This window comes from Plecotus auritus (assembly GCF_963455305.1).
Source record: "Plecotus auritus genome assembly, chromosome: 7".
Classification (NCBI taxonomy): Eukaryota; Metazoa; Chordata; class Mammalia; order Chiroptera; family Vespertilionidae; genus Plecotus; species Plecotus auritus.
Window position 1 is genome coordinate 136415741 of NC_137774.1, and position 25552 is coordinate 136441292.

Consider the following 25552-nt stretch of genomic DNA (forward strand, 5'->3'; position numbering starts at 1 on the left):
GGTTATGTAACATTTTATAAACATCCATCAAGGCTGTATATGTTAGAGAGGACAGCTACAAAGCATTCCGAAGAACCATAGAGGAACCATTTATAGTGCTGCAGAGGAAGTCAGGGGAGGCCATTTTCTATTAGATTTCCAAATAGTTTAAGGGAGCAATAATGAGATTTGTGTAGGTGGTGGTGTTTTGTTTTGTAGTAATATTTATGTGTTTTGGCAAAATCTTTTTATGCAAGCTGACAGGTGAACTGTTTAATAACTTTACTGTTATGTAAAAGGAAATTTTAAGAAAATACCTTTTTATTGATTTTAGAGAGAGAAAAGGAGAGGGAGAGAGAAACATCAGTCAGTTGTCTCCCAGGGATCAAACTTGAAACCTGGGTTTATGGCCTGACCAGGAATCAAACTGGCAACCTTTCGGTGCATGTGACCACACTCAGAACGTGAGACTGAGGGCTGGGGCTGCTGGGTCCTGCAGGAGCTGACCGTTCCTTTGGGTCTGGGTCTCACGAGTATCAGGTGCACTGCAGGTGATGCCACCCTGGACTCCCTCCCAGCCAAAGGCATTAGCGTGCTCGGCCTGCGGTCTGCCTGCGGCGGCGCTGCTTTTCTGGCCCTCAGTCACAACTTCAGTTCCCACACCGCCCAGCCGGCTAAGAGGCCAGCTAAGAGGACGGGAATTTAACCCGAAAGCGGTGCTGCAGCGGGCCACACCCTAACGAGACCGGAAAGCCAGACCCGCGCGCGCCACCGGCCACTTCCGGCCACGTGAGCGGGGGGTTGGAGGTGGTTGGGGGGGAGGGCGGAGAGCACACGCGGCGCGCGGCTCCCCCTGCCGGCGGCGGCCGGCCGGCCAGCCACTCAGCCAAGCGGGACGGCCTTGCCACGACGACCCTCCTGGTCCCTCTACCTCCTCAGCACACCGTGCTAGGCCAGGCTCCCGCCACGAATTTTATTTTTAACTCACAATTTAAAGAGGCGCTCACTGAGTTGTGTTTGTTTTTTTTTTGCGGGAAAGGGAGAATTGGAGAGGGAGGATAAAAAAAGACTCCAAGTACGAGGTGAAGATGGAGAAAGGCGTCCAGGCCCCAGACTCGGACAGCGATGAAACGGTGATAGACGGGTCGGTGACGGAGAGTGACCTGGAAGAAGAGGAGCTGCCCTGGAGAAGGTGACCATTAGCCCCTGGTGCTGGAGAAAGTGACCGCCCTTAGGCCGGCACAGGCGCCGAGTGGGCGCAGAAATTACCAGACCATCGTAGGTAGGCCTTGTGAGGCAGCCGGGCCTGAGCTAAGAACTTGTAAATAAGGACACAACCCCGCAACGTAAGACAAAATGCGCTTTAGAGGAGCTGGCTTTATGGCATTGAAAAAAAAAAAAAAAAGCCTTTACTCTTAGCCTGAGGCCGTAAGTCCTTTTGAACAGGCAAAAACGTAGTGGGTCTAAACAGCTCAAATGCATTCTGCTTCCAGCAGTTTGTAGCTCAGGTCTAGGAGATGGTTAACATAATTTCTCTCAGGAGAAGAATGTGTGGTGGGAGAACTGGATACGACCAAACTGGAAACCGATAAATTCTGTAAGAATCAAAAAAGGCAGTAGTTTAGTTCATCAACACCTTCTTGAACATATTTCGTTTTCAGTGCTAGATTCAGGGAAAAGATAAAAGAGATGAAGCCACCGCCTTTGGCCAGGGAAGACACATACACGTAATTTCAATGTAATGTGGGCAGTCCGCGGGGGGGGGGGGGGTTAGGAGCACAGAGTGTCTTTTATCGCAACCTAGGTGGCCGTCAGAGTTGGTTAGGGTTGATTTCTGAGTACAGGCTTGAAGACGGGTTAGGGCTTAGCCAGGCGAAGAACAGGAGGTGTTCTAGGCCAAGGTGTGGCTGTGGGACATAGCACTGTGTTTGTGTGTTGGAATGTACAGTTAACTCTTACTGAAGTGCTAAATGCTGAGGTGGGGAGTGGTGGACGTTGAGCCTGGTAGGGTGAGGTCTTCTAAGGCCTCAGATGTCCTGCATGTGTCCTTATGAAATGTTAGGTGGAGGAGCAGCATTTTCAGATGTTTGTTGACTCCAGCATGTCCTAGACTAGGGCCTTTTATTATTTATTTATTTGTTTATTTATTTATTTATTTATTTATTTATTTATTTATAAGACAGGGATGTCCATTTTCACCACTTTCCTTTTAAAAAATATTTTTTTTTTATTGTTTTGAGAGAGGGAGAGGAAGAGAGAGTGAGAAACATCCATGATGAGACAATCATTGATTGGCTGCCTCCTGCAGGCCCCTCCACTGGGGATGGAGCCGAAACCCAGGCATGTGCCCTGACCAGGAAACGAACCAGGACCTCCTGGTTCATAGGTAGATGCTCAACCACTGAGCCATGCTGGCTGGGCTAGACTAGGGCTTTTAAAATTTTCATGCCCTTGTAAATCACTGTGGAATCCTGGTAAAATGTGGATTCCAATTCAGGAGTTGTCAGGAGGGGTCTGAGATTCTGCATTGCTAACAAGCTTTCAGATTAAAGTTGGTACTATTAGTGAAGGGATCACCTTTTATAAGAGCTTAGCTTTGAGATCCAAGTAGTAACAGACTGGGATGATGAGACCTCAACTAAGAAGAAACAGTGGGAATGGAGGGAAAAGGGCAAATTTGAGAAATCTTTAGAGAGTAAATTTGGCAGGAGATGGTGGTTTATTAGAAATGGAGGATGATACCCAGGTTTCTGGCTTATTTATGTACTAGAGGCCCAATGCATGAAATCATGCACTAGTGGGGTTCCTAGCGCCGGCTGCTGTCTGGGACCTCCCTCCCTTCCCCTGACCGGCCCCGCCCCCTGGTCAAACTCGCAGAGAACTCCTAGTCGAGGGGACAATTTGCATACTACGCTTTTATTATATAGAATACACATACAGTAATATTTGCTCTTGTTGGTGTCCAGGGAACATTTTGACTAATACATGGAATCTTATAACCACCACCACAATCAAGATCCAGAACAGTTCCATCACTCCAGAAAAACTCCCTTTAGCTGCCCCTTTGTAGTCAAGCCCCTCTCCAATTTAAATCACTATTCCTATATATGTAGTATATCATCTTTTTTGTCTGCCTGCTTTCTTTCTCTACTCCTCCCCACATCTTTGGTTGTTAGCAGTTTGATTATGATGTGTCTAGGCATGATTTTCTGTGTTTTTTCCTGTTTTTGGTTCATTGATCTTGAATCTGTAAATTTATGTCTTTCACCAAACTTGGGAAGTTATCTGTTACAATTCCTTCATATATTTTTTTCTGTACCAATTTCTTCTCTTCTGGAACTTTAAATGACCATAAATGTTAGACTTTTTGATATTATCTCCCAGCTGCCTGAAGCTTTATTAATTCTGCTAGTGGCCCAGTGCACAAAATTTGTGTACATTAAAAGGGGATTAATTAGAGGAAATATTTTAATATTGCTATTTGCCCTTTCTCTATAATAGAAGTGTCAGAGATGAAAGAAAATTAGTAAAACGTATATGAAAATCTTCCTCCTGTCAGAGTCTGGGGTGCACCACGGGACCCAGAGTAAGTCCCTGCCCACCCACATGCGCCTCGAAATCGCGCAAGACCCAGACCCGGCCAGCCCCACCACATTGGGATAGATCCAGACCTGGCTGGTCCCACCCTTATCAAGCCCCGCTGGGATGGGGGGGCGCGGCCTGAGGTCCCCCAGCCTGGCACCATTGTGGGGGGTATGGCCTGAGGTCCCCTGTCAAGCCCCACAGGGGCGGATGGGGGGATGCAGCCTCAGGTCCCTGCTGATTGCTCGTTAAGGCTTGTTAGGGAACTTGGCCTCCACTGTGGGTGCATCCATCTTGTGTTACGGAAACCCCCACCTCCGCTGTGAGTGCCGCCATCTTTGTGGCAGAGTGATGGTCAATTTGCATATTCCCTCTTTATTATATAGGATGGTCTTTCCTCTGTGTGCATGCATACCTGGTGTATCCCTCTCTTCTAATTAGATTATTATATACCAGTCAGATTAGGGCCCCACCCTTATAATCTTAATTGCCTCCTTTAAGGACTTGTTTCCAAATCTAGTCACATTGGGGGTTGATATAAGTGGGTTCATGTCAAAAAACCCATGAGCCACTTTGAAGAAGCTATCACTAGCTAAAAATGAGACCGTTTGAACATTGAAAAGAATTATAACAGCAGTAGATTTAAATCGATGAGTTTGTAATGGTCTTTAAAAACATATTTCAATATTCTGAAAACTGATAAGGAAAGAGAAAGAAGCAGCCCTAGCTGGTTTGGCTCAGTAGATAGAGCGTCAGCCTGTGGACTGAAGGGTCCTGAGTCCAATTTAGGTAAAGGGCACATGCTCGGGTTGTGAGCTCAGTCCCCAGTAGGGGGTGCAGGAAGCAGTTTTTATCATTGATGTTTCTATCTCTATCTCCCTCTCCCTTCCTCTTTGAAATCAATAAAAAAATTTTTAAATAAAATACACAAAATAAAAAAGAAAGGAAGAAGCAAGGCATTTATTTTGCCTTTCCTATGCAAACTGTAACTAAGTAACTTGGCTGAGTTAACATGGCTTGATGGAAAGTAATTGTATAGTTGATGAGTGAAAGTGTTTTTTAAAAAATATGTTTTTATTGACTTCAGAGAGAGAAAGGAAGAGGGAGATAGAAACATCAATGATGAGAGAGAATCATTGATCGGCTGTCTCTTACATGACCCCTGCATGTGTTCTGACTGGGAATCGAACCCTGACCTCCTGGTTCATGGGTTGACGCTCAGCCACTGAGCCACAATGGCCGGGCATGAGTGAAAGTTTTTAAAAATATGTATTTCCATTAATAAATGAAGAAAGTAATAAAGTAGAATATCATCATTTTATATACTCCTAATAATGAATAGACTTAGGCAATGGTCATCAATGGTCACTAACATCACAAAATAAGTTACAACCATCATGTTGAGCAAGTGGCATCTGTTGCCTTTCACCAGAAACAGAAATCCAGACACTTCTACCCGCTATATCATGGTATTAGAGTCACCAATGAAAACACAGTGCTGGAACAACACTTTACATAGAGAAGAGACAGAGCAATATTGGCTTCAATAGTGGGCACTGGTCCCCCATGGCCATTGGCATGCCCACACCCCGCTTGTGCCACAGAACGAAGAACTTCATCCTCTCCCCACAGAAGACATTTATAGTGGTGGGATTGGCCAGGTGCCATGTGACACACACTTAAACAAATCAAAGGCATACACATTGAGTCTGAAACAAGGAAAGGTATTCTCACACAAGGTAATAGGTCCAGCACAGCCTGATAGAACTCTTTGTAAGAAAGTGTTTCAAGTTCAAGGCCAAAAGGTAGTTGAAAGACTGCATACACAAGACTGCCTTTCCCGACATATACTTTATTATCTCCTGTAGGAAGTACACATATGCTTCCCCAAACTGAACTTGAATTAGATCAAACCTCTAGATCTAATAACAGTTTACAGGAAATATACAAGGTAGAGGAACATATTAAATGATATGCCGTCAGTAAATGCAAAATGTGGGAAACCCTTCAATAAAAACAACCCAGTTTTTCAACAAATAAATTGCAAAGGAGTGTGGGGGGCGTTGGGAGTAATATATAGATTTAAAAAGGGACTTACATAGCGACTAAATTCAATGTGTACCTTGTTTGGATCCTGATTTGAACAAAACAACTGTAAAAAGAGACACTTGGGGAAATGTGACTAAAATCTCTTTATTAGTTTTCCATTGCTGTATAACAACTTACTCCAAAACTTAGCATCTTAAAACAATAAACATTACTATCTTGTAGTTTCTGTGCTTCAGGAATCTAGGAGTTGCTTAACTATATCATCCTGCTCAGGGACTCCCAAGGCTGCATTCATCTCAGGGGTTCATGAGAAGGATCCACTTTCTACATGGTGGTTTTAATAATTAGTTCATCTCTGGCCTTAGTTTCTCTTTTACTTCTTGCCACCTAGGCTTCTCCACAGGGCATTTCACAAAGCAAGCTGGCTTCCGTGAGAGTATAGAAGCAAGAGAATAAGAGGAAGACAAGATGGAAGCTAGTGAATTTTTGTAACCTAATCTCAGAAGTAACATCCCAACATATTAATAGTGGTATAACTAAGAATTTTAGCAAGTTTAGGTATAAAAAAATTGCAGTTAAGGTTTCATTTTTTATGTATATATGTACCACAACTTTTTTATCCATTCTTCTATTGATAGGTACTTGGTTTGCTTTCATATCTTGGCTATTCTAAATAACACTGCAGTGAATATAGGTAGGGGTACATATAATCTTTTGGGTTTCTTCTGATAAATCTCCAGAAGTGGAATTGCTGGGTCATAAAGTAGTTCCATTTTGAATTTTTTGAGGAAACTACATACTAATTTCCATAGTGGTTACACCAGTCTGCATTCCCACTAACAGTGCATGAGGGTTCCCTTTTCTCCACATCCTTGTCAACACTTATCACTTGTTGATGGTAGCCATTCTGACAGGTGTGAGGTGATACCTCATTGTGGTTTTAATTTTCATTTCTCTGATAGTAATGTTGAGCATCTTTTTATATGACTGTTGGCCATCCATATGTCCTCTTTGGAGAAGTGTCTTCTCAGATCCTGTCCTCATTTTTGTTAATCCTCACCCGAGGAGAGAGAGAGAGAGAGAGAGAGAGAGAGAGAAACATCAGTATGAGAAACACCAATTGGTTGCCTCCTGCACTCGACAATGCTTCAATGCTGGCCAGGGATTGAACCTTCAAGCCAGGTATGTGCCCTTGACGGAATCAAACCCATGACTCTCTGGTGTGAGGGCCAACACAGCCATACAGGCCAGGGCCTGTGCTCATTTTTTAAATTCGATTGTTTGTTGTTGCGACAGCCTGGATGGACCTAGCAGCCGTGGGCAAACTACGGCCCGCGGGCCGGATCCGGCTGTTCTATCTGGTTCTCTTGCTCTCCCCTCCGCTCCTTTACTTTGAATTTATATTAGTTCACACAAACACTCCATCCATGCTTTTGTTCCGGCCCTCCGGTCCAGTTTAAGAACCCATTGTGGCCCTCGAGTCAAAAAGTTTGCCCACCCCTGACCTAGAGGGTAGTATGCTCAGTGAAATAAATCAGTCAGAGAAAGAAATACTGTATGATTTCACTTATATGCGGAATCTAAAGAACAAAATAAATGAAACTGACTTATAGATGCAGATGGTTGCCAGAAGGGAGAAGGGGTTGGGGATTGGGTGAAAAAGGTGAAGGGATTAAGAAGAACAAATTGGTAGTTACAAAATAGTCACAGGTATGTAAAGGAAAGCATAGGGAATATAGTCAATAATATTGTAATAACTATATATATGGTGCCAGTTGGGCACTGGAAATATTGAGGGGAACACTCTGTAAAGTATATGATTGTCCAACCTCTAAGCTGTACACCCTAAACCAATACAAAATAAAATTGACAGTAAACTGTAGGAAAAACCTGACAGTTAAATTGTTAGTCTTTGTTTAGGAAACATGATAACAATCTGTACCTTCTTTTCGGTATTTGAAAGGTTGCTCTTTGATCAAGAAACATCTCTTAGATCTGAGTTCAGTCTCCATCCTGATATAAGTGGAACAAGCAAAGGTGAGAAATAATTCTTTTCACTAAGTAATCCATTTAATTTCCCAGGTGTTATTATTTCATTAATGTCTCCTTTTATATTTAGTCTTGTTCTTTAACTTTACACAGAGTTAGTTTCTTTGAGGCATCTGTAATAGACCCTGAGGTCTATTAAGGTCTGTTACTATGAGGACAGCATTGGGGATCATATTTCTGGAAGATGTTTACAACAGATATATGGTAGTAGTACTGAGATAGCTCTTTTCTGCCCCCCCCTATAGCTTAACCAACTATATAGCTTAACCCTAGAAGCTACAAAAGTCAATAATACTTTTTTCTTGCTAATCCTCTCCCAAGGGTATTTTTCCCATTGGTTTTTAGAGAGAGGAGGGAGTAGGGGGAGAGAGAGAGAAACATCAATGTGAGAGAGACACATTGACTGGTTGCCTCCCGCACACACCCCGACAGGGGCTGGGGATCAAACCTGAAACCCGGGTACGTGCTCTTGACTGGGAATTGAACCCACAACCCTCTGGTGTACAGGCCAACACACTGAGCAACAACTGCCAGGGCAGTAAATAGTACTTTTTAATAACCAGTCTGATTCTTTCAGTCAAAATTAAGTTGCAATGCCAAAACCGGTTTGGCTCAGTGGATAGAGCGTCGGCCTGCGGACTGAAGGGTCCCGGGTTCGATTCCGGTCAAGGGCATGTACCTTGGTTGCGGGCACATCCCCAGTGGGAGATGTGCAGGAGGCAGCTGATCGATGTTTCTCTCTCTCATCGATGTTTCTAGCTCTCTATCCCTCTCCCTTCCTCTCTGTAAAATATCAATAAAATATATTTAAAAACAAAACAAAACAAAATTAAGTTGCAAATATCCTTGGTATATATTTTTTATTTATTTTCATTTTATTATTTTTTATTGAGGTATAAGTGACATATAACATCATATTATTTTCAAGTGTAAAAAATAATGATTCAGTATCTTATATAATAAAACCCTAATATGCAAATAGACTAAATGGCGGAATGACCAGTGGAATGACCGGTCACTATGATGCACATTGACCACCAGGGGGCAGATGTTCAACACAGGAGCTGCTCCTGTGTTGAGCATCCCCTCCCCCCCCACTCCGATCAGGGGGTGGGGCCGGCCAGTGGGCAGCACCAGGCTGCCAGCCAAGGCGGGTGCCAGCAGGGGGTCTCCCCCTCCCCCCCCCCCGATCGCCCCGCCCGCCAGTCACCCCAAAGATGGCCCTGATCACCAGCCAGACCTAGGGACCATACCCTATATATTGGGAACAGTCTCTTAGATTTAAAAATTAAAACCTGGCAAGGCTACTCTAACACTGAAAAAACAGGATGATTTAGTGATGACATGCATGGACTCTGGCTTGCACATTTTGTGGTCAGCCCTGATTCTGATACTTATAACTGTGTGACAAAGCCAATTAACTTCTCTCTCTTCAGTTTTTCCACCCATGAGATGGGGAAAATGGCACTACTGCCTCAGAAGGATCATGTTATGTACTACTTTTTATAATCAGGGCAAAAAATGTAGCTACCCATACAACAGCAAGATGCCTTTCACCTGTATGAAAAGTATGGTCATTGGTGCATACCATGTCCCAGATTGTGAGAGGGATATCCAACTGCTGGTTTAGGCCTGACATCCCCCGAGGGGTCCTGGATTGTGAGAGGACGCAGGCTGGGCTGAGAGACCCCCCCCCGCCCGTGCACAAATTTCATGCACTGGGCCTCTAGTTTCTATATATTTTGAAATGATCACCACAGTAAGTCTAGTTAACATAGTCTATTACATTAGTGCAGTTAACATTGTCACGCAGTAAGTCTAGTTGTATATTTTTAAAAAGTGCCTTTCACCTGCCAATTCATACTTCCTGAGTCCACTTCTAGATCAATTTAAATGGTGTCTAGAAAAGCCTATCACTAATTGTTACTGTTTAAAAAGTTCATTTCTGCAGTTGGTGTTTAAATGGTAGGTTATCTCCTTTTATTATTTCTTCTTGTGAGCATTTTCGTTTTGGAGGATGTCTGGAAATGAGTACAGAAGAAAAATTTCCTAAACATCATGAAGATCTTTGTATAGTTTGCAAAGTCTTTTCACTGTACATTACTTCACCTCATATCACAATGGCAAGTTACAGTTTCGTCTTGGAGTGGTTTTTCTTTTTCTTTTTTTTTTTTTTAAATATATTTTTATTGATATTTTACAGAGAGGAAGGGAGAGGGATAGAAAGCTAGAAACATCGATGAGAGAGAAACATCGATCAGCTGCCTCCTGCACACCCCCTACTGGGGATATGCCCGCAACCAAGGTACATGCCCTTGACCGGAATCGAACCCGGGACCCTTCAGTCCGCAGGCCGACGCTCTATCCACTGAGCCAAACCGGTTTCGGCTGGAGTGGTTTTTCTTACTTGTAATCGGAAGGGACAGTGAGTAATATTGGTCTCCAGAATGTATTCTTTGATGTATAAAGTGCCAATAGGAAAAAAAAGTTAGAGGTCTGCTTTAATATTCTATCCAAGTTTTTTTCTTTTATTTCATTTTCCAAATAGATAGACATTTGTTATTTTTGCTAATTACTAAAAGTATAAAATATTTAAACAATAAAAAATTATATTATGTAGAAAATTAAAGATCCTATCCCCTATTCTTTCCTACCGTTCCACTCCCAACAATTGCCAGCATTTAGTATTTGTATATCCTTCTAGACTTTTATATGCTAATATAAATATATTTTCATAATTGCTATTGTACTGCATAATATGTTTCATATTTTGTTATATTTATCTACCTCAACCTTTTAAATTGCTACATATTATTTTGTATGAATGTACCCTTAATAAATTGATTATATTTTTGCTATTTCTCAATACTATAACAAATATGAATATTCTAATGCTTACACCTTTGCCTACTTTTTTATTATTTGTTTAGAATAAATAACTAGCTAAAATTAGATTTGCTTTCAAATAATGTATTCTGATTTTAAAGGATCTGTCATGTGTCAGATCTTGACATTTATGGCCCCCTAAAAAAATGGCTTTCCCCTCTATCCAACATAGGACATATTCAGTCTTTGCAAAACTGATAAATAAAGGTATCTGATTATTTTAATTTAAATTTAAAGACTATTTAGGCATATATTAATATTGACCATTCATACTTTTTTTTTGGTGTGAATTGCCTTATATATCTCTCTTTTTTTAAAATATATTTATTGATTTTTTTTTAAATATATTTTATTGATTTTTTACAGAGAGGAAGGAAGAGGGATAGAGAGTTAGAAACATTGATGAGAGAGAAACATCAATCAGCTGCCTCCTGCACACCCCCCACCGGGGACGCGCCCGCAACCAAGGTACATGCCCTTGACCGGAATCGAACCTCGGACCCTTGAGTCCGCAGGCTGATGCTCTATCCACTGAGCAAAACCAGCCAGGGCGCCTTATATATCTCTTAATCTTTATTATTGATTTATAAGAGCATTTTACATATTAAAGGTAACAAAAGTTGTAATATGTATTGCAAATAGGTTTACCCAGTTTCTTAGTTATGTTTTCATATTATTCATGATATATTTTGTATTGTAGAAGTTTTTAAGTTTTTATGTAGTAAAAGTCAGTTTTTTTTTAATAAATCTTTATTCAGATTATTACAATTGTTTCTCCTTTTTCCCCCCATAGCTCCCCTCCACCCGGTTCCCACCCCACCTTCTGCCCTTACCTCCCCCCCACTGTCCTCATCCATGGGTGTATGATTTTTGTCTAGTCTCTCATACCCCTTTCCCCCTGAGAATTATCAGTCCACTCCCTTTCTATGCCCCTGATTCTATTATATTCACCAGATTATTCTGTTCCTCAGGTTTTTAATTCACTTGATTTTTAGGTTCACTTGTTGATAGATATGTATTTGTTGTTCATAATTTTTATCTTTACTTTTTTCTTCTTCCTCTTCTTTAAGCATACCTTTCAGCATTTCATATAATACTGGTTTGGTGGTGATGAACTCCTTCAGCTTTTTCTTATCTGTGAAGCTCTTTATCTGCCCTTCAATTCTGAATGATAGCTTTGCTGGGTAGAGTAATCTTGGTTGTAGGTTCTTGCTATTCATCACATTGAAAATTTCTTGCCACTCCCGTCTGGCCTGCATAGTTTCTGTTGAGAAGTCAGCTGACAGTCGTATGGGTGCTCCCTTGTAGGTAATTAACTATTTTTCTCTTGCTGCTTTTAATATTCTCTCTTTGTCTTTTGCTCTTGGCATTTTAATTATGATGTGTCTTGGTGTGGTCCTCTTTGGATTCCTTTTGTTTGGGGTTCTGTCCGCTTCCTGGACTTGTAAGTCTATTTCTTTCACCAGGTGGGGGAAGTTTTCTGTCATTATTTCTTCCAATAGGTTTTCAATATCTTGCTCTCTCTCTTCTCTGGCACCCCCATAATTCTGATGTTGGTACGCTTGAAGTTGTCCCAGAGTCTTCTTACACTATCTTCAACTTTTTGGATTTTTTTTTTTTTTTGCTTTTTGCTTTTTCGGGTGAGTGCTTTTTGCTTCTTTGTATTTCAATTCTTTGACTTGATTCTTGTGTTCCTCTAGTCTGTTTTTGGGTCTCTGTATAATATTTTTTATTTCAGTCAGTGTATGTTTAATTTCTAGTTGGTCCTTTTTCATATCTTCGAGGGTCTCATTATATTTATCGGCCTTTTCTAGGATATTCTTGAAAAGCCTTATAACCGTGGTTTTGAATTCTATATCCAGTCGTTTGTTTTCCTCCATTTCTTTCGTTTGTGATCTGTTTCTTTGACCCCGCATTTTCACTGCTTCCCTGAGTTGGTAGGGTAGATTTGTGTGCTAGGTTTCCTATATGGCCCAGTGTGTCGGCCTCCCCAGTTAACCTGAGGTGGACACTCTTGGTGCACCCCTTTGTGGACTGTGTGTACAGCCTTGTTGTAATTAAGTCTTTATTGTTGTTGGTATCACTGGGAAGAATTGACCTCCAGGCCAGTTGGCTGTAAGGATCAGCTGTGTCTATGCTGGGAGAAGTTCGGTGCTGGAGACAGCCTTATAGGATTAGACTTGCCAAATTACAATAGCCTCTGTGCTCAGCTTGGATGGGGTGGAGTCTCAGGGCGGAGCAGACAGTCTTGGCTTCCTGTCAGCCTTGCCCTTGCGCGCATGCACGCGCCTCAGACCTCTGCCTTCCCCGGCTCCCGAGTCTCTGCCCGAGAGTCCAGACTCCCCCCCGTAAGAGCGTGGGTCCCCAGGGGTTCGCCCGGAACTGGGGTTCAGTGCGGTCAGAACTGGGGTTCAGTGTGGTCGGGGGCTTACTTCCCCCTTCCGCCAGAGAAAGTCAGCCAGGCTCACAGCCGCCCTTCCTCTCTGCGTGAACAAAGACCCTTTGCCGTACCTCCAATTCTCTGTGAGCTTTTCTCTTTCCTTCTAGTTGTAGAATTTCCACTCAGCCAGCTTTCCTGTGGTTCTGGATGGTGTCCGTTCTGTCTTTTAGTTGTAGTTTTGAAATTGTTGTGCGAGGCAGCAGTTTAGGTGTTTACCTATGCCGCCATCTTGGTTTCTCCAGTCTTTTTTTGTTTTAACTTCTTTTTTTTAATCCTCACCCATTGAATTTTATAGAGAGTGGAAGAGAGAGAGGAAGACAGAGAGAAATATCAATGTGAGAGAAACACATCAATTGGTTGTCTCCTGCACACACCCCAACCAGGGCCCAGGTATGAGTCTGCAACCCAGGTATGTGCCCTTGACCGGAATAGAATCCGGGACCCTTTGGTCCGCAGGCTGATGCTTTTATCCACTGAGCCAAACTGGCTAGGGCAGTCTTTTTTTTTTTCTAAGGTTTATTAGTTTTTTCAAATTTAGAAATAGTTTACCTATTTCAAGACTATAAAGTATTTTCTATCTTTATTTCCATTTATTATATTTACTAGAGGCCTGGTGCACGAAATTCGTGTCCCTCTTCAGTTGGACATCCCTCTCACAATCCAGGACTGCTGGCTCCCAACTGCTCACCTGCCTGCATTCCTGATTGCCCTTAACCGCTTCTGCCTGCCAGCCTGATCACCCCCTAACCCAGGGGTGGGCAAACTTTTTGACTTGAGGGCCACAATGGGTTCTTAAACTGGACCGGAGGGCCGGAACAAAAGCATGGATGGAGTGTTTGTGTGAACTAATATAAATTCAAAGTAAAGGAGCGGTGGGGAGAGCAAGAGAACCCTCCGCTCTTTCGGCTCCGCGGGCCGGATAGAACAGCTGAACGGGCCGGATCCGGCCCACGGGCCGTAGTTTGCCCACAGCTGCCCTAACCACTCCCCTGCCAGCCTGATTGATGTCTAACTGTTCTCCTGCCAGCCTGTTTGCCCCCAACTTCCCTCCTCTGCCGGCCTGGTAACCCCTAACTGCCCTCCCTTGCAGGCCTGGTCCCTTCCAACTGCCCTCCCCTGCTGGCCTGATCGCCCACAACTGCCCTCCCTTGCACGCCTGGTCCCTCCCAAATGCCCTCCCCTGCTGGCCATCTTGTGGTGGCCATCTTGTGTCCACATGGGGACAGGATCTTTGACCACATGGGGGCAGCCATCTTGTGTGTTGAAGTGATGGTCAATCTGCATATTTACTCTTTTATTACATAGGATAGAGGCCTGGTGCATGGGTGGGGGCCAGCTGGTTTGCCCTGAATGGTGTCCCGGATCAGGGTGGGGGTTCCCTTGGGGCGTGGGGCGGCCTGGGTGAGGGGCCTGTGGTGGTTTGCAGGCCGGCCACGCCCCCTGGTGACCCAAGTGGAGGCCCTGAGATCTGAAATTTACTTATCTTCTATAATTGAAACTTTGTAGCCTGGAGCGGAGCCAAGCCTTCTGCTCCCTCCGTGGCAGCAGCCATTTCTGTTGGAATTTATTTAACTTCTATAATTGAAACTTTGTAGCCTTAAGTGGAGGCCTGGGCCAGCCAGGGTGTGTGGAAAGCTTGGCTTCCTCCATCGCAGGGGAAACCCAAGCCTCCCTCCTGCTCTCTCTGTGGCTGCAGCCATCTTGGTTGGGGTTAATTTGCATACTTGCTCCTGATTGGCTAGTGGGCGTGACTTTTGGGCGTGGCTTGTGGGTGTAGCGGAGTGATGGTTAATTTGCATATTACTCTTTTATTAGATAGGATAGCTTTTACAAATAATCTGTTTGGAATATTTTGGCTTATGGGAAGGTAGTTCTAAATTTATTTTTTTCTAAATGATTAACCAATTTTCCCAATATTATTTATTGAATAACTCTTCTTGGTGCCACTGTTTAAAATACCCTGTTGTTACATATTAAGTTCATAGATATATATGTCTGTTTCCCACTCTTTGTTTTGTTTCATTGATCTTTTTGACTATCTCTACTTCTGTGCCATTATTACATTATTTTACCAACCTTAGCTTTTAGTACATTTCTATATCTGGGCAGGAATATATCTTCCTACACAGCGTAACTGGCTACAACATTCATCCTAAGCTTCTTGGATACAAACAGCAAGCTCAGTGCCCACTGTGAACTTCTAATCTACCTTCTTCCATCCTTTGTTGGTGGGATTTTTGAGCTGGGTAGTTTTCAGGGATTCTGATGGAAGAAATTCATATAGTTACTTCTGAAGGAGCCCCTCCTTTTCCTATGTTGAGTCACCAGCTTCCTATGTTGAGTCACCAGCTGTTTACTAATGTTTTTTATTTAATCTATTTTCATCTTCTAATCTATAGAGGGTATCTCTTCCCCCCCCCCCCCCCCACCGCCTTTTTTTTTTTTAAACCATTGCTGTTTTAGATTTTTAAAATCTAATCATTTCTTTGGATTCTTTTTAGGAATTGGGAAGGGAAGAAAGTTAAAATATGTGCTCAATTTGCCATCTTGAAACAGAAACTTGGACTTTTCTTGAATTATAGTAGCATGATGGGTTTTAAAAAAGACCTAAAATGATTTTTAAAAAAATAAACTATTCTTTCTAGTGGGATTTAAGTCTATATAATTTTCTATATATATCCTTTGCATCATTCATCCTGAAAAAAAGTAACTATGAAGTATTATTTTATTCACTGTAGTGTGTATGTTTCTTCCTAATTAATAAGTTAAAAACCATAATATGTAAAAGTGGCAATTAGGAAATTATAATTTACAAAATGATCTTTAATGACTTTTTTTTTTTTACTATCTTTAAATCCTTGGATCATTGTCAGAGCAATAAAACTGTTATGATTATGATTATATTCCATTCTAGGCACACGCTCTCCTGAAATTCAACTTGGGTTGAAGCTCAGAGAATATCCAAAAAAGCAAATAAGTAAAAAGAAGACTATGCCTGTGCTTAGTGAGGATGCAGTCTTACAGGTGTGTAAGCATATTGATTCAATACATACTTGTTAAAAATTGGAAATGCTATTTTAAAGAGTGGCAAATTACTAATGATTAATTCTTTTTGTCTGTTATTTTGCTGCTTCTATCTTTTATCATTTTTTTTCTCCTTTCTTAGCTAATCATTCCGTTTCCCTGTTGCAAATTTATTGAAAGACAGTTTTTTTAGGAGGAGGTGTTAAAATATTTTTTTTCCTCTTTCCTTTATTTTTCTCTTTCAGTAGAGATGTGGAAGTGAGAGGAACAGAATGTTATAAGAGGTTAAATTAGAATATAATAATTATAATTTTCATCTCCATGATATGTCATAGTCATCTTAAATTTGTGAAGAAGACGCTAGTTTGTGTGATAGAATTTGAGATATGGGCCACTGAAAGGTTTTTCTGTTGTCTTGTGTGTGTGAATGCGTGTGTGTGTATACACACTTATATACATACATTTTTATTTGCTTCTTTGTAATGTAATCACCTTGAGGAAAGGTAAGGGGTGATTTAGTTAGTACCTTGACCTTGGCATAAATAAATTAGCTAACTAGAGATACCTACAAAGTCTTAAGAAATGGAAGGGAAGATTTGACCATGAGGATCTATTTAATATTATACCTAGGAAGGTGTCTCACTTGAATTATCTCTGATTAAAAGAAAATTTTAACATAAAATATCTTTCCTTGAAGCTGAAATGTCTATATTTAGTTTCTAATAATTTGCTTAAAAATCATTTTGCAATTTCTGAGTTAAGGGAAAAACATTTTCCTCCTTAGTTTCAGTAATTGTGAAATGGGAAGTAATAATTTTTTCAGTTTATTTCAGAAGCATTTGCTATGAGAATATTGTACCAGGCTCTAGATTATACCTCAGAACAGTGATTTTGAAAGCTTGATTATCATACTCATTTGGATAGCTTTTTAAAACTATAGACTCTTAACACCTGTACTTGAGTGGAACTTAGGAATCTCCATTTTTGAAAGACTCCCATTAAGTAAGTTTTGATAATCAAGAGTTAATGATTATATCTTTCAAAGGTTGGACATCAGATAGTAAATCAGCTATATGCTGTATGGGCTTGTTGTAAAATTATAATAAGGATAAATGAAGTATTTGATAGTTGTCTCTCTATTTTTCACCTTCATGGGAATTCATTGGTAGTAAAATAGATACCTCCTTTAACTTTCCCCTACCCCTCTTTTTTTGTCTACAGTAAAAGTTAGGACCATATAACCAAAATGTTTAAACATCTGTAGTGAATTTTAATATTATTTTAAAAATTGATACATATTGCTCTCATTATTTTTATTTTTATTCTATGAAAATAAACCATTAGTGGAAGGGAAATATTCCTTTCCCACCTTAAAAAACAGACCCCAACACTTTTCCACAGTTATTCTTTCTTTATATTCCAGCACTCAGAACCCTTGTGACATTAGCCATTGGGGGTTTGTTGTTGTGTGAACCATGTATGGAAATGCAAGTGGGCCTCAGCCAAGGAGACAGACAGACTTGGGTCTCTTTCCCTCAACCTTTACACTTGGTCAGTTTGAAATAAAAGGTCACTCTGCGGGGGGTGGGGGCGCGGGCGGGAAAGAAAGAAAAGTCCACTCTGGAGGGGGGGGTTGAGGATGGGAGAAAAAATTATATGAGGGAAATTGATTTTTATCAAATAAAGAAATAAAGAGACCAGAAAAGATGCTTTTCCATAATTATTTTCAAATAATAAAATATATTGCTTTATACCTTGAATTTATTTTTAAGTAAATTCCAAAAAATTACTAAATGTATTTCTAAATAAATTCTTCCTTAATACTCGTATACAATATTTATATTTCAACTTTAAAACGGAATATTTTAGAAATGATGGATTATTTTGGATAAGGATAAACTTTGTAGAAATTGAGGATCTTTGGTTTGTTAAACACTATACTAATTTTTAAAAATATAGGCAGGTCCTGGCCGGAGTGGCTCAGTTTGCTGGGCGTTGTCTTGTGCACCAAAAGGTTGCCAGTTTGATTCCCGGGCAAGGACACATGGCTTAGTTGTGGGCTCAGTCCCCGGTAGGGGGTGTGCAGGAGAGAACCAATCGATGTTACACTCTCACATCGATGTTTCTCTCTCTAAAAAAATCAATAAACTATTCTTAATAAAAATATAAGCAGCATCTTTTAAAATATTTCATATTCATCATTTTTGTTGGGTTTTGCATTATCTTTCCTTATTATTTACAGGTGCCATATAGCAAGCAGTTTTTATTTTTAAATTTTTATTTTATTTGAACATTTATTTTCATTGATATATATAAGGTGGGACAAAGTAGATTTACAGTTATGAGTATGTGAAATAGTTTATTCTTGTATTATTATTTATTAACTAGAGGCCTGGTGCATGAATTTGTGCACCAGTGAGGTCCCTCAGCCTGACCTGCAGATTGGGCCAAAACTGGCTCTCCAACATCCCCTGAGGGGTTCTGGATTGTGAGAGGGTGCAGGCCAGGCCAAGGGACCCCACTGGTACAGGATTGGGGCCAGGGAGGGACTCGGGAGGTTGACCAGCCAGGGAGGGATTGCGGAAGGGCTCCAGGGTGTGTCTGGCCCGTCTCACTCAGTCCCAATTGGCCAGACCCCAGCAGCAAGCTAACCTATTGGTCAGAGCATCTGCCCCCTGATGGTCAGTGCATGTCATAGTGAGCGGTTGAGCAGCCTTAACATATCATTAGCATATTATGCTTTGATTGGTTGAACGGACGACTGGGCGACCGGATACTTAGCATATTAGGCTTTTATTATATAGGATTATCGTATTATTTTCCATATAAACAACTGTAAACCTACCTTTGCCCCACCTATTAGTACCTGTTTTATTATATTTCTAGCTGACATATATTTTTGGAAAGCAGTTTTTAAACTTTACATGGAAAATGTTTATATAGCAGTTTCTGAGAGGATGTTTTTGAATGATATTAACATTTAAATAATAGATTTTAGTAGAGTAGATTACCCTCCATAATGTAGGTGGCCCTCATCCAAACAGTTGAAGGCCTCAATAGAACAAAAAGACCAGCTGCCCTGAGCAAGACAGGATTCTCCAGCAGACAGCCTTTGGACTTCATCTGCATCATCAGTTTTCCTGAGTCTTGAGCCTCATGATCCACACTGCGATTGGACTTTTTCAGTCCATGAAACCAATTCCTTATAATACATCTCTTTCTATACGTATGTACATATTCTACTGGTTTTGTTTCTCTGGAGAACCCTGATTAGTACAGGGGCATCAGTAGTTTTATTATAATCCATTTTTGACCATATGGAAAATACTTGTTTAACAGGGAATAATGATTAATTCAATCTTATGGATATTACCAGTGGAACTCTTTATCTGAAAAGTGTGAATTCAGGTTGAATCTCACTTTCCTTCTCCATTCTGCAGCTTTCACATTCCATCCTTACCCATATGTAAAGGTGAAATCAGTTTAAATGAACATTAATGAGAACCTTGAAGGAAATGAACAATCACACGCTTGTTTGATGACCATATAATAGAAGAAGGATCGTGGTTGGCAAGGCCAGCACTCATAGAGAGATTTATATGTATATATAGTACCTGTTTTATTATATATGTAGCTGATGTGTGTGTGTGTGTGTGTGTATCAGTATCAGTCTTTTAAAGCCCCAGTTGGCAGGTGACATTCTCTTTTTAAAAATATATATATTTTATTGATTTTTCACAGAGAAGAAGGGAGAGGGATAGAGAATGAGAAACATTGATGAGAGAGAAACATCGATCAGCTGCCTCCTGCACACCCCCCACTGTGGAAGTGCCCACAACCAAGGTACATGCCCTTGTCCGGAATCGAACCTGGGACCCCCCAGTCCGCAGGCCGACACTATCCACTGAGCCAAACCAGCCAGGGCAACATTCTCTCTTAATCAGAATTCTTGCTCATTGCTGGTGGGAAATGTAGAATGGTTGCAGTCTTTGTGGAAAATGGTATAGTGATCCCACAAAATGTTATACATAGGATCCAAAAATTCCACTTTTGCAATTATACCTAAAATAAGTGGATATAGGGACTCGGAAATATATTTGTTTACCCACATTCATAGAAACATTATTCACAATAGCCAAAAGGTGGAAGTAACCAAAGTGTCTACTAACAAATGAGTAGGTAAACAAAATATGGTACATACAATGGAATATTCTTCAGCCATGCTACAACATGGATAAACCTTGAAGACATTATACTAAGTGAAATAAACCAGTCATAAGAGGACAAATATACATAGTATTTTTTTTTTTAATATTCATCGAGGATTTTTTCCATTATTTTTAGAGAGAGTGAAAAGGAGGGGGAGAGGCAGAGAGAAACATCGGACTGGTTGCCTCCCACATGTGCCCCCACCTGGGGCCAGGGATTGAACCTGCAACCGATGTGATGCCCTTGACCAGGAATTGAACCCATGACCCTTCAGCCCGCTGGCCAGCGCTCTATCCACTAGGCAAAACTGGCCAGTGCTGCAGTATTTCTCTTATATGAGCTTCTTAGAGTAGTCAAATTCATAGAGACAAAAAGTAAAAGGGTAGATGCTGAGGGTTGGTGGGGTGGTGAATGGACAGTTAGTGTTTAATGGGTATGGAGTTTTAGTAGGAGAGGATGAATAACTTCTGGAGATGGATGGTGGTGATGGTTGCACATCATTGTGAATATATATGTACCACAGAACTGTACATAGTTAAAATTGTAAATTTTATTTTATACGTAATTTACCACAATTTAAAAAAAGATGCTAAGAAAGAATAACATGAATTACCTTAAATGTTAAATGTTCAGTGTGTTGCATTGGGTTAGTATTCATCAGTTGGAAAACTACTGTGTGTTTTTTTCCCTAGCAACCTCAAGCTGAAATGGAACAAAATCAAGCTCTGTTAGAGTAAGCATACTAATTTTTGGCTTTATTATGTTATAGATACTTTGTTATTTTGCACATCAAAAATGTCTTCATTTTCTTAACAGTTTTAGAATTATGTTTTTGAATAATTGCCCCTTTAGCAGCATAGGTGTGTGTGTGTGTGTGTGTGTGTGTGTGTGTGTAATTTTACAAATACTCTCAAGTTTTATTTCTTTTTTAAATTTATTTTTTAAAGTATTCTTTTTTTAAAAATATGTTTTTATTGATTTTTAGAGAGAGAAGAAGGGAGAGGGATAGAGAGATAGAAACATTAATGATGAGAGAGAATCATTGATTGGCTGCCTCCTGCACACCCCCTACTAGAGCCCGAGCCTGCAACCTGGGCATGCGCCCTGGCCAGGAATTGAACCAGTGACTTCTCGGTGCTATGGGTTGATGCTCAACCACTGAACCAAACTGTCTGGGCAGTAAGTTTTATTTCTTAAGAGAGGTTATTATTATTTTGAAAGGGAATTTAAGGCATAGCATGATTCTGTTTATTATTATTTTGAAAGGGAATTTAAGGCATAGCATGAAAGAAGAATTTGTAGAGTTTATTGAAATTAGACTTCATACAACTATTTACTTTAGGAGACTTTACCCTTTTAGTTCTTTTAAAACAATGATTCCCAGAGTATGGTCTGTGCACCATCTAGGAATCTTTGAGCCTCTTTCCAGAGGATCTGTGAGGTCAAAATCATTTTCATAACAATACCAACACACTATTGCCTATTGCATGGTATTTACGTTTGCACTCACAGTCCTAAAGTAAATGGGTAAAATTCTGGAGCCCTAGGTAGGAATCAGGGCAGTGCCACCAAATAGTACTAATAATCACAGTATTTTTCACTGCCATGTGCTAGCAGTTAAAAACAAACAAACAAACAAAAAAACCCAGCCAGTTTCACTTAATGAATTTGTTGAAGCAGAAAAATTATTAGTTTTATTAAATCGAATGAAGCGGGAAGTATGCTAAAAGTACTGAAGTGCTCTAAGTAGAGCACTTGTTTGAGTAAGAAAACTAGCCTTACTTTTTTTTTTAACTTGAAAAAAATAACTAACAGACAAAGTAGTTATTCACACTTGTGTATGTCAGACATTTTCTTGAAAATGAATGAAGTAACCCAGTCACTTCAAGGAAAACTGCTAATGGTATTTGTTGCCAATGAAAAAATTCAAGCTTTCAAGAGAAAATTAGAGTTTAGGAAAACTTCTGTCTACCACTTTGACATTGATGGCTTTCCAATACTTAAAAGTTTTCTGGTTGAGATCAGTGATAATATTTACAAAGGATATCTTTTTGATATTTTATAATGAAACACATATAAGATTTGCATAATTTGCCCTGGCCAGGTGGTGAAGTTGGTTGGAGTATCATCCCATACACCTAAAAAAGTTTCAGGTTCGATTCCCAGTCAGGGCACATACCTAGGTTTCTGGTTCAATCCCTGGTTGGAGTGTGTACAGGACGCAACCGATTGGTGTTTTTTTCTCACATCAATGTTTTTCTCTCTCTCCTTTCTTCTCTCTTTAAGAATCAATAAAAACATATCCTTGAGTGAGATTAAAAAAAGATTTGCATAACTCAATATTTTCTAAAAGACCAATGCATGATGTCACAAAATCAGTAACAGATAAAAGATCTGTTCAAAGTGCAATTAGACCGATCCTATATAATAAAAGCCTAATATGGAAATCTAGCAAACAGCGGAACAACCTGTGGAACGATTGGTCACTATGATGCGCACTGACCACCAAGGGGCAGATGCTCAATGCAGGAGCTGCCCCCAGCCCTCAGGCCCCAGGCCAGCCAAGGTGGGTGCCAGCGGGGGGCCCCCGATTACCCCTCCAGTTGCCCCACAGATCGGCCCTACCCATGCATGAATTTCGTGCATTGGTTATCTATGTGTTATAATGTAACACAATACAAAAAATTCATTGAGTTTGATTCAATTTCTACATTTTCAGTTACCTTTAAGGAAGTTAATTGCTTTTAGAATTTTGGTGTGATATCAAAGAATAGCCACAATTATCCAAAAAGGCTACTAAAATACTCCTTCCTTTTTCAACTGCATGTCTATATAAGATCAGATTTTTGTTATATATGTCAAACAAAATATATGGCAAAAGAGTGAAAACAGTCTTGGCCTGTGTTTCTCAGTGGTTAGAGCGTCAGCCCACGCACTGAAGGGTCACAGGTTCAATTTGTACCTGGGTTGCAAGTTCCAACCCCAGCCCTGGTCTGGGCATGTGCAAGAGGCAACCAGTCAACATGTGTCTCTCTCACATGGATCTCTCTCTCTCTCTCTCCCTCTCCCTCTCCCTCTCCCTCTCCCTCTCCCTCTCCCTCCCTCCCCCCTCCTCTCTCCCTTTCCCTCTTCTTTCCTCCCTCTCTCTCTGAAACTCAGTGGAGCCCGGCTGGTGTGGCTCAGTGGTTCAATGTTGACCCATGAACCAGGAGGTCACAGTTCGATTTCCAGTCAGGGCACATGCCTGTGTTGTGGGCTCAGTCCCAAGTAAGGGGCGTGCAGGAGGCAGTCAATTGATGATTCTCTCTCATCATTGATTTTTCTCTCTCTCCCTCTCGCTTCCTGTCTCTGAAATCAATAAAAACATTTTTTAAAATCAATGGAAAAATTATCGAGTGAGGATTAACAAAAAGATTGAAAGGAGTAGCAAATATGAGATAGTAGCTTACATGGTTCAGGACTGAACCCACAACCTGTGCCGTGACAAGGAATCAAATCTGCAACCAACTGATCCTTATCAGCCACAGCCCAGGCTTTTCTTTTCTTTTTTTTTTTTTTTTAAGGAAGATATCTTGATTGAATTTGTGTAGTAAAGTAGTTGAGAAAAAAAGGATTAACTGATTGCTTTTCTTCAATGAACTTTTAATGATCCCAGGGCAGATGATCACAATTGCAGATTAAGAATGACTTATTTTAGCTATTGTAAATTATGCTGCTATGAACATAGGGGTGCATATATCCTTTCTGATTGGGACACAGCCTAAGTGCCCATCAGCAGATGAGTGGATAAAAAAACTGTGGTCCATCTACATAATGGAATACTACGCTGCTATAAAAATGAAGGAATTCTTGCCGAAACCGGTTTGGCTCAGTGGATATAGCGTTGGCCTGCGGACTGAAGGGTCCCGGGTTCGATTCCGGTTAAGGGCACGTACCTTGATGTTTCTCTCTCATCGATGTTTCTAACTCTCTATCCCTCTCTCTTCCTCTCTGTAAAAAATTCAATAAACTATATTTTTTAAAAAAAATGAAGGAATTCTTACCATTTGCAACAGCATGGATGGAACTGGAGAGCATTATGCTAAGTGAAATAAGCCAGTCAGAGAAAGGTAAATATCACATGATCTCATTTATATGTGGGATATAATGATCAACATAATTTGATGAACAAGAATAGATCCAGAGACAAATGGCAGGGGAGGGGGGGCGGGTTAGAGAGCAACCAAAGGACTTGTATGCATGCATATTAGCATAATCAATGGACACAGACACTGGGGTGGTGGGGGTTTGCCCTCAGGGGTGGGAGTGGCGGAGGGAGGGTTAATGTGGGGTGGGGGGAAGGAGACATGTAATACTTTAAATCAGTGGTCGGCAAACTCATTAGTCAACAGTTTGCCGACCACTGCTTTAAATAATAATAATTAGGCTGGAACCAAGATGGCGGCATAGGTAAACACCTAAACTGCTGCCTCGTACAACAATTTCAAAACTACAACTAAAAGACAGAACGGACACCATCCAGAACCACAGGAAAGCCGGCTGAGTGAAAATTCTACAACTAGAAGGAAAGAGGAAAGCTCACAGAGAATTGGAGGTACGGCAAAGGGGCTTTGTGCGCGCAGAGAGGAAGGGCGGCTGAGAGCCTGGCTGACTTTCTCTGGCGGAAGGGGGAAGGAAGCCTCCGACCGCACTGAACCCCAGTTCTGACTGCACTGAACCCCAGTTCCGGGCGAACCCCCGGGGACCCACGCTCTTACGGGGGGGAGTCTGGACTCTCGGGCGGAGACTCGAGCTGGGAAAGGCAGAAGTCTGAAGGCGCATGCGGGCCAGTGTGCACAAAGGCTGCGGAGGTTGCCACAGGCTTTCCCTAGTGGAAGGGAGTCAGAGGATTCTGACTGCACTGAGCCCCAGTTCTGACTGCAGTGAACCCCAGTTCCAGGCGAGCCCCTGGGGACCCACGCTCTTGTGGGGGGAGTCTGGAGACTCGGGAGCCGGGGAAGGCGGAGGACTGAAAGCGCACATGCGCGCAAGGGCAAGGCTGACAGGAAGCCAAGACTAAGACTCCACCCCATCCAAGCTGAGCACAGAGGCTACTGCAATTTGGCAAGTCTAATCCTATAAGGCTGTCTCCAGCACCGAACTTCTCCCAGCATAGACACAGCTGATCCTTACAGCCAACTGGCCTGGAGGTCAATTCTTCCCAGTGATACCAACAACAATAAAGACTTAATTACAACAAGGCTGTACACACAGTCCACAAAGGGGTGCACCAAGAGTGTCCACCTCAGGTTAACTGGGGAAGCAGACCCACTGGGCCATATTGGAAACCTAGCA

General features: G+C 41.3%; 1 protein-coding gene across 1 annotated transcript in view; it reads left to right on the forward strand.

The window, feature by feature from the left end:
- The first annotated feature begins 1052 nt into the window (after positions 1-1052).
- Positions 1053-25552, forward strand: part of ANKRD31 (ankyrin repeat domain 31) — a 110708-nt gene continuing 86208 nt past the window's right edge. The window contains exons 1-4 of the mRNA XM_080677477.1: positions 1053-1171; positions 7574-7647; positions 15900-16009; positions 20911-20951. Of these exons, the coding sequence (XP_080533603.1) occupies positions 1068-1171; positions 7574-7647; positions 15900-16009; positions 20911-20951 (329 nt within the window). The 5' untranslated portion in view covers positions 1053-1067. The remainder of the gene's footprint in view (positions 1172-7573; positions 7648-15899; positions 16010-20910; positions 20952-25552) is intronic.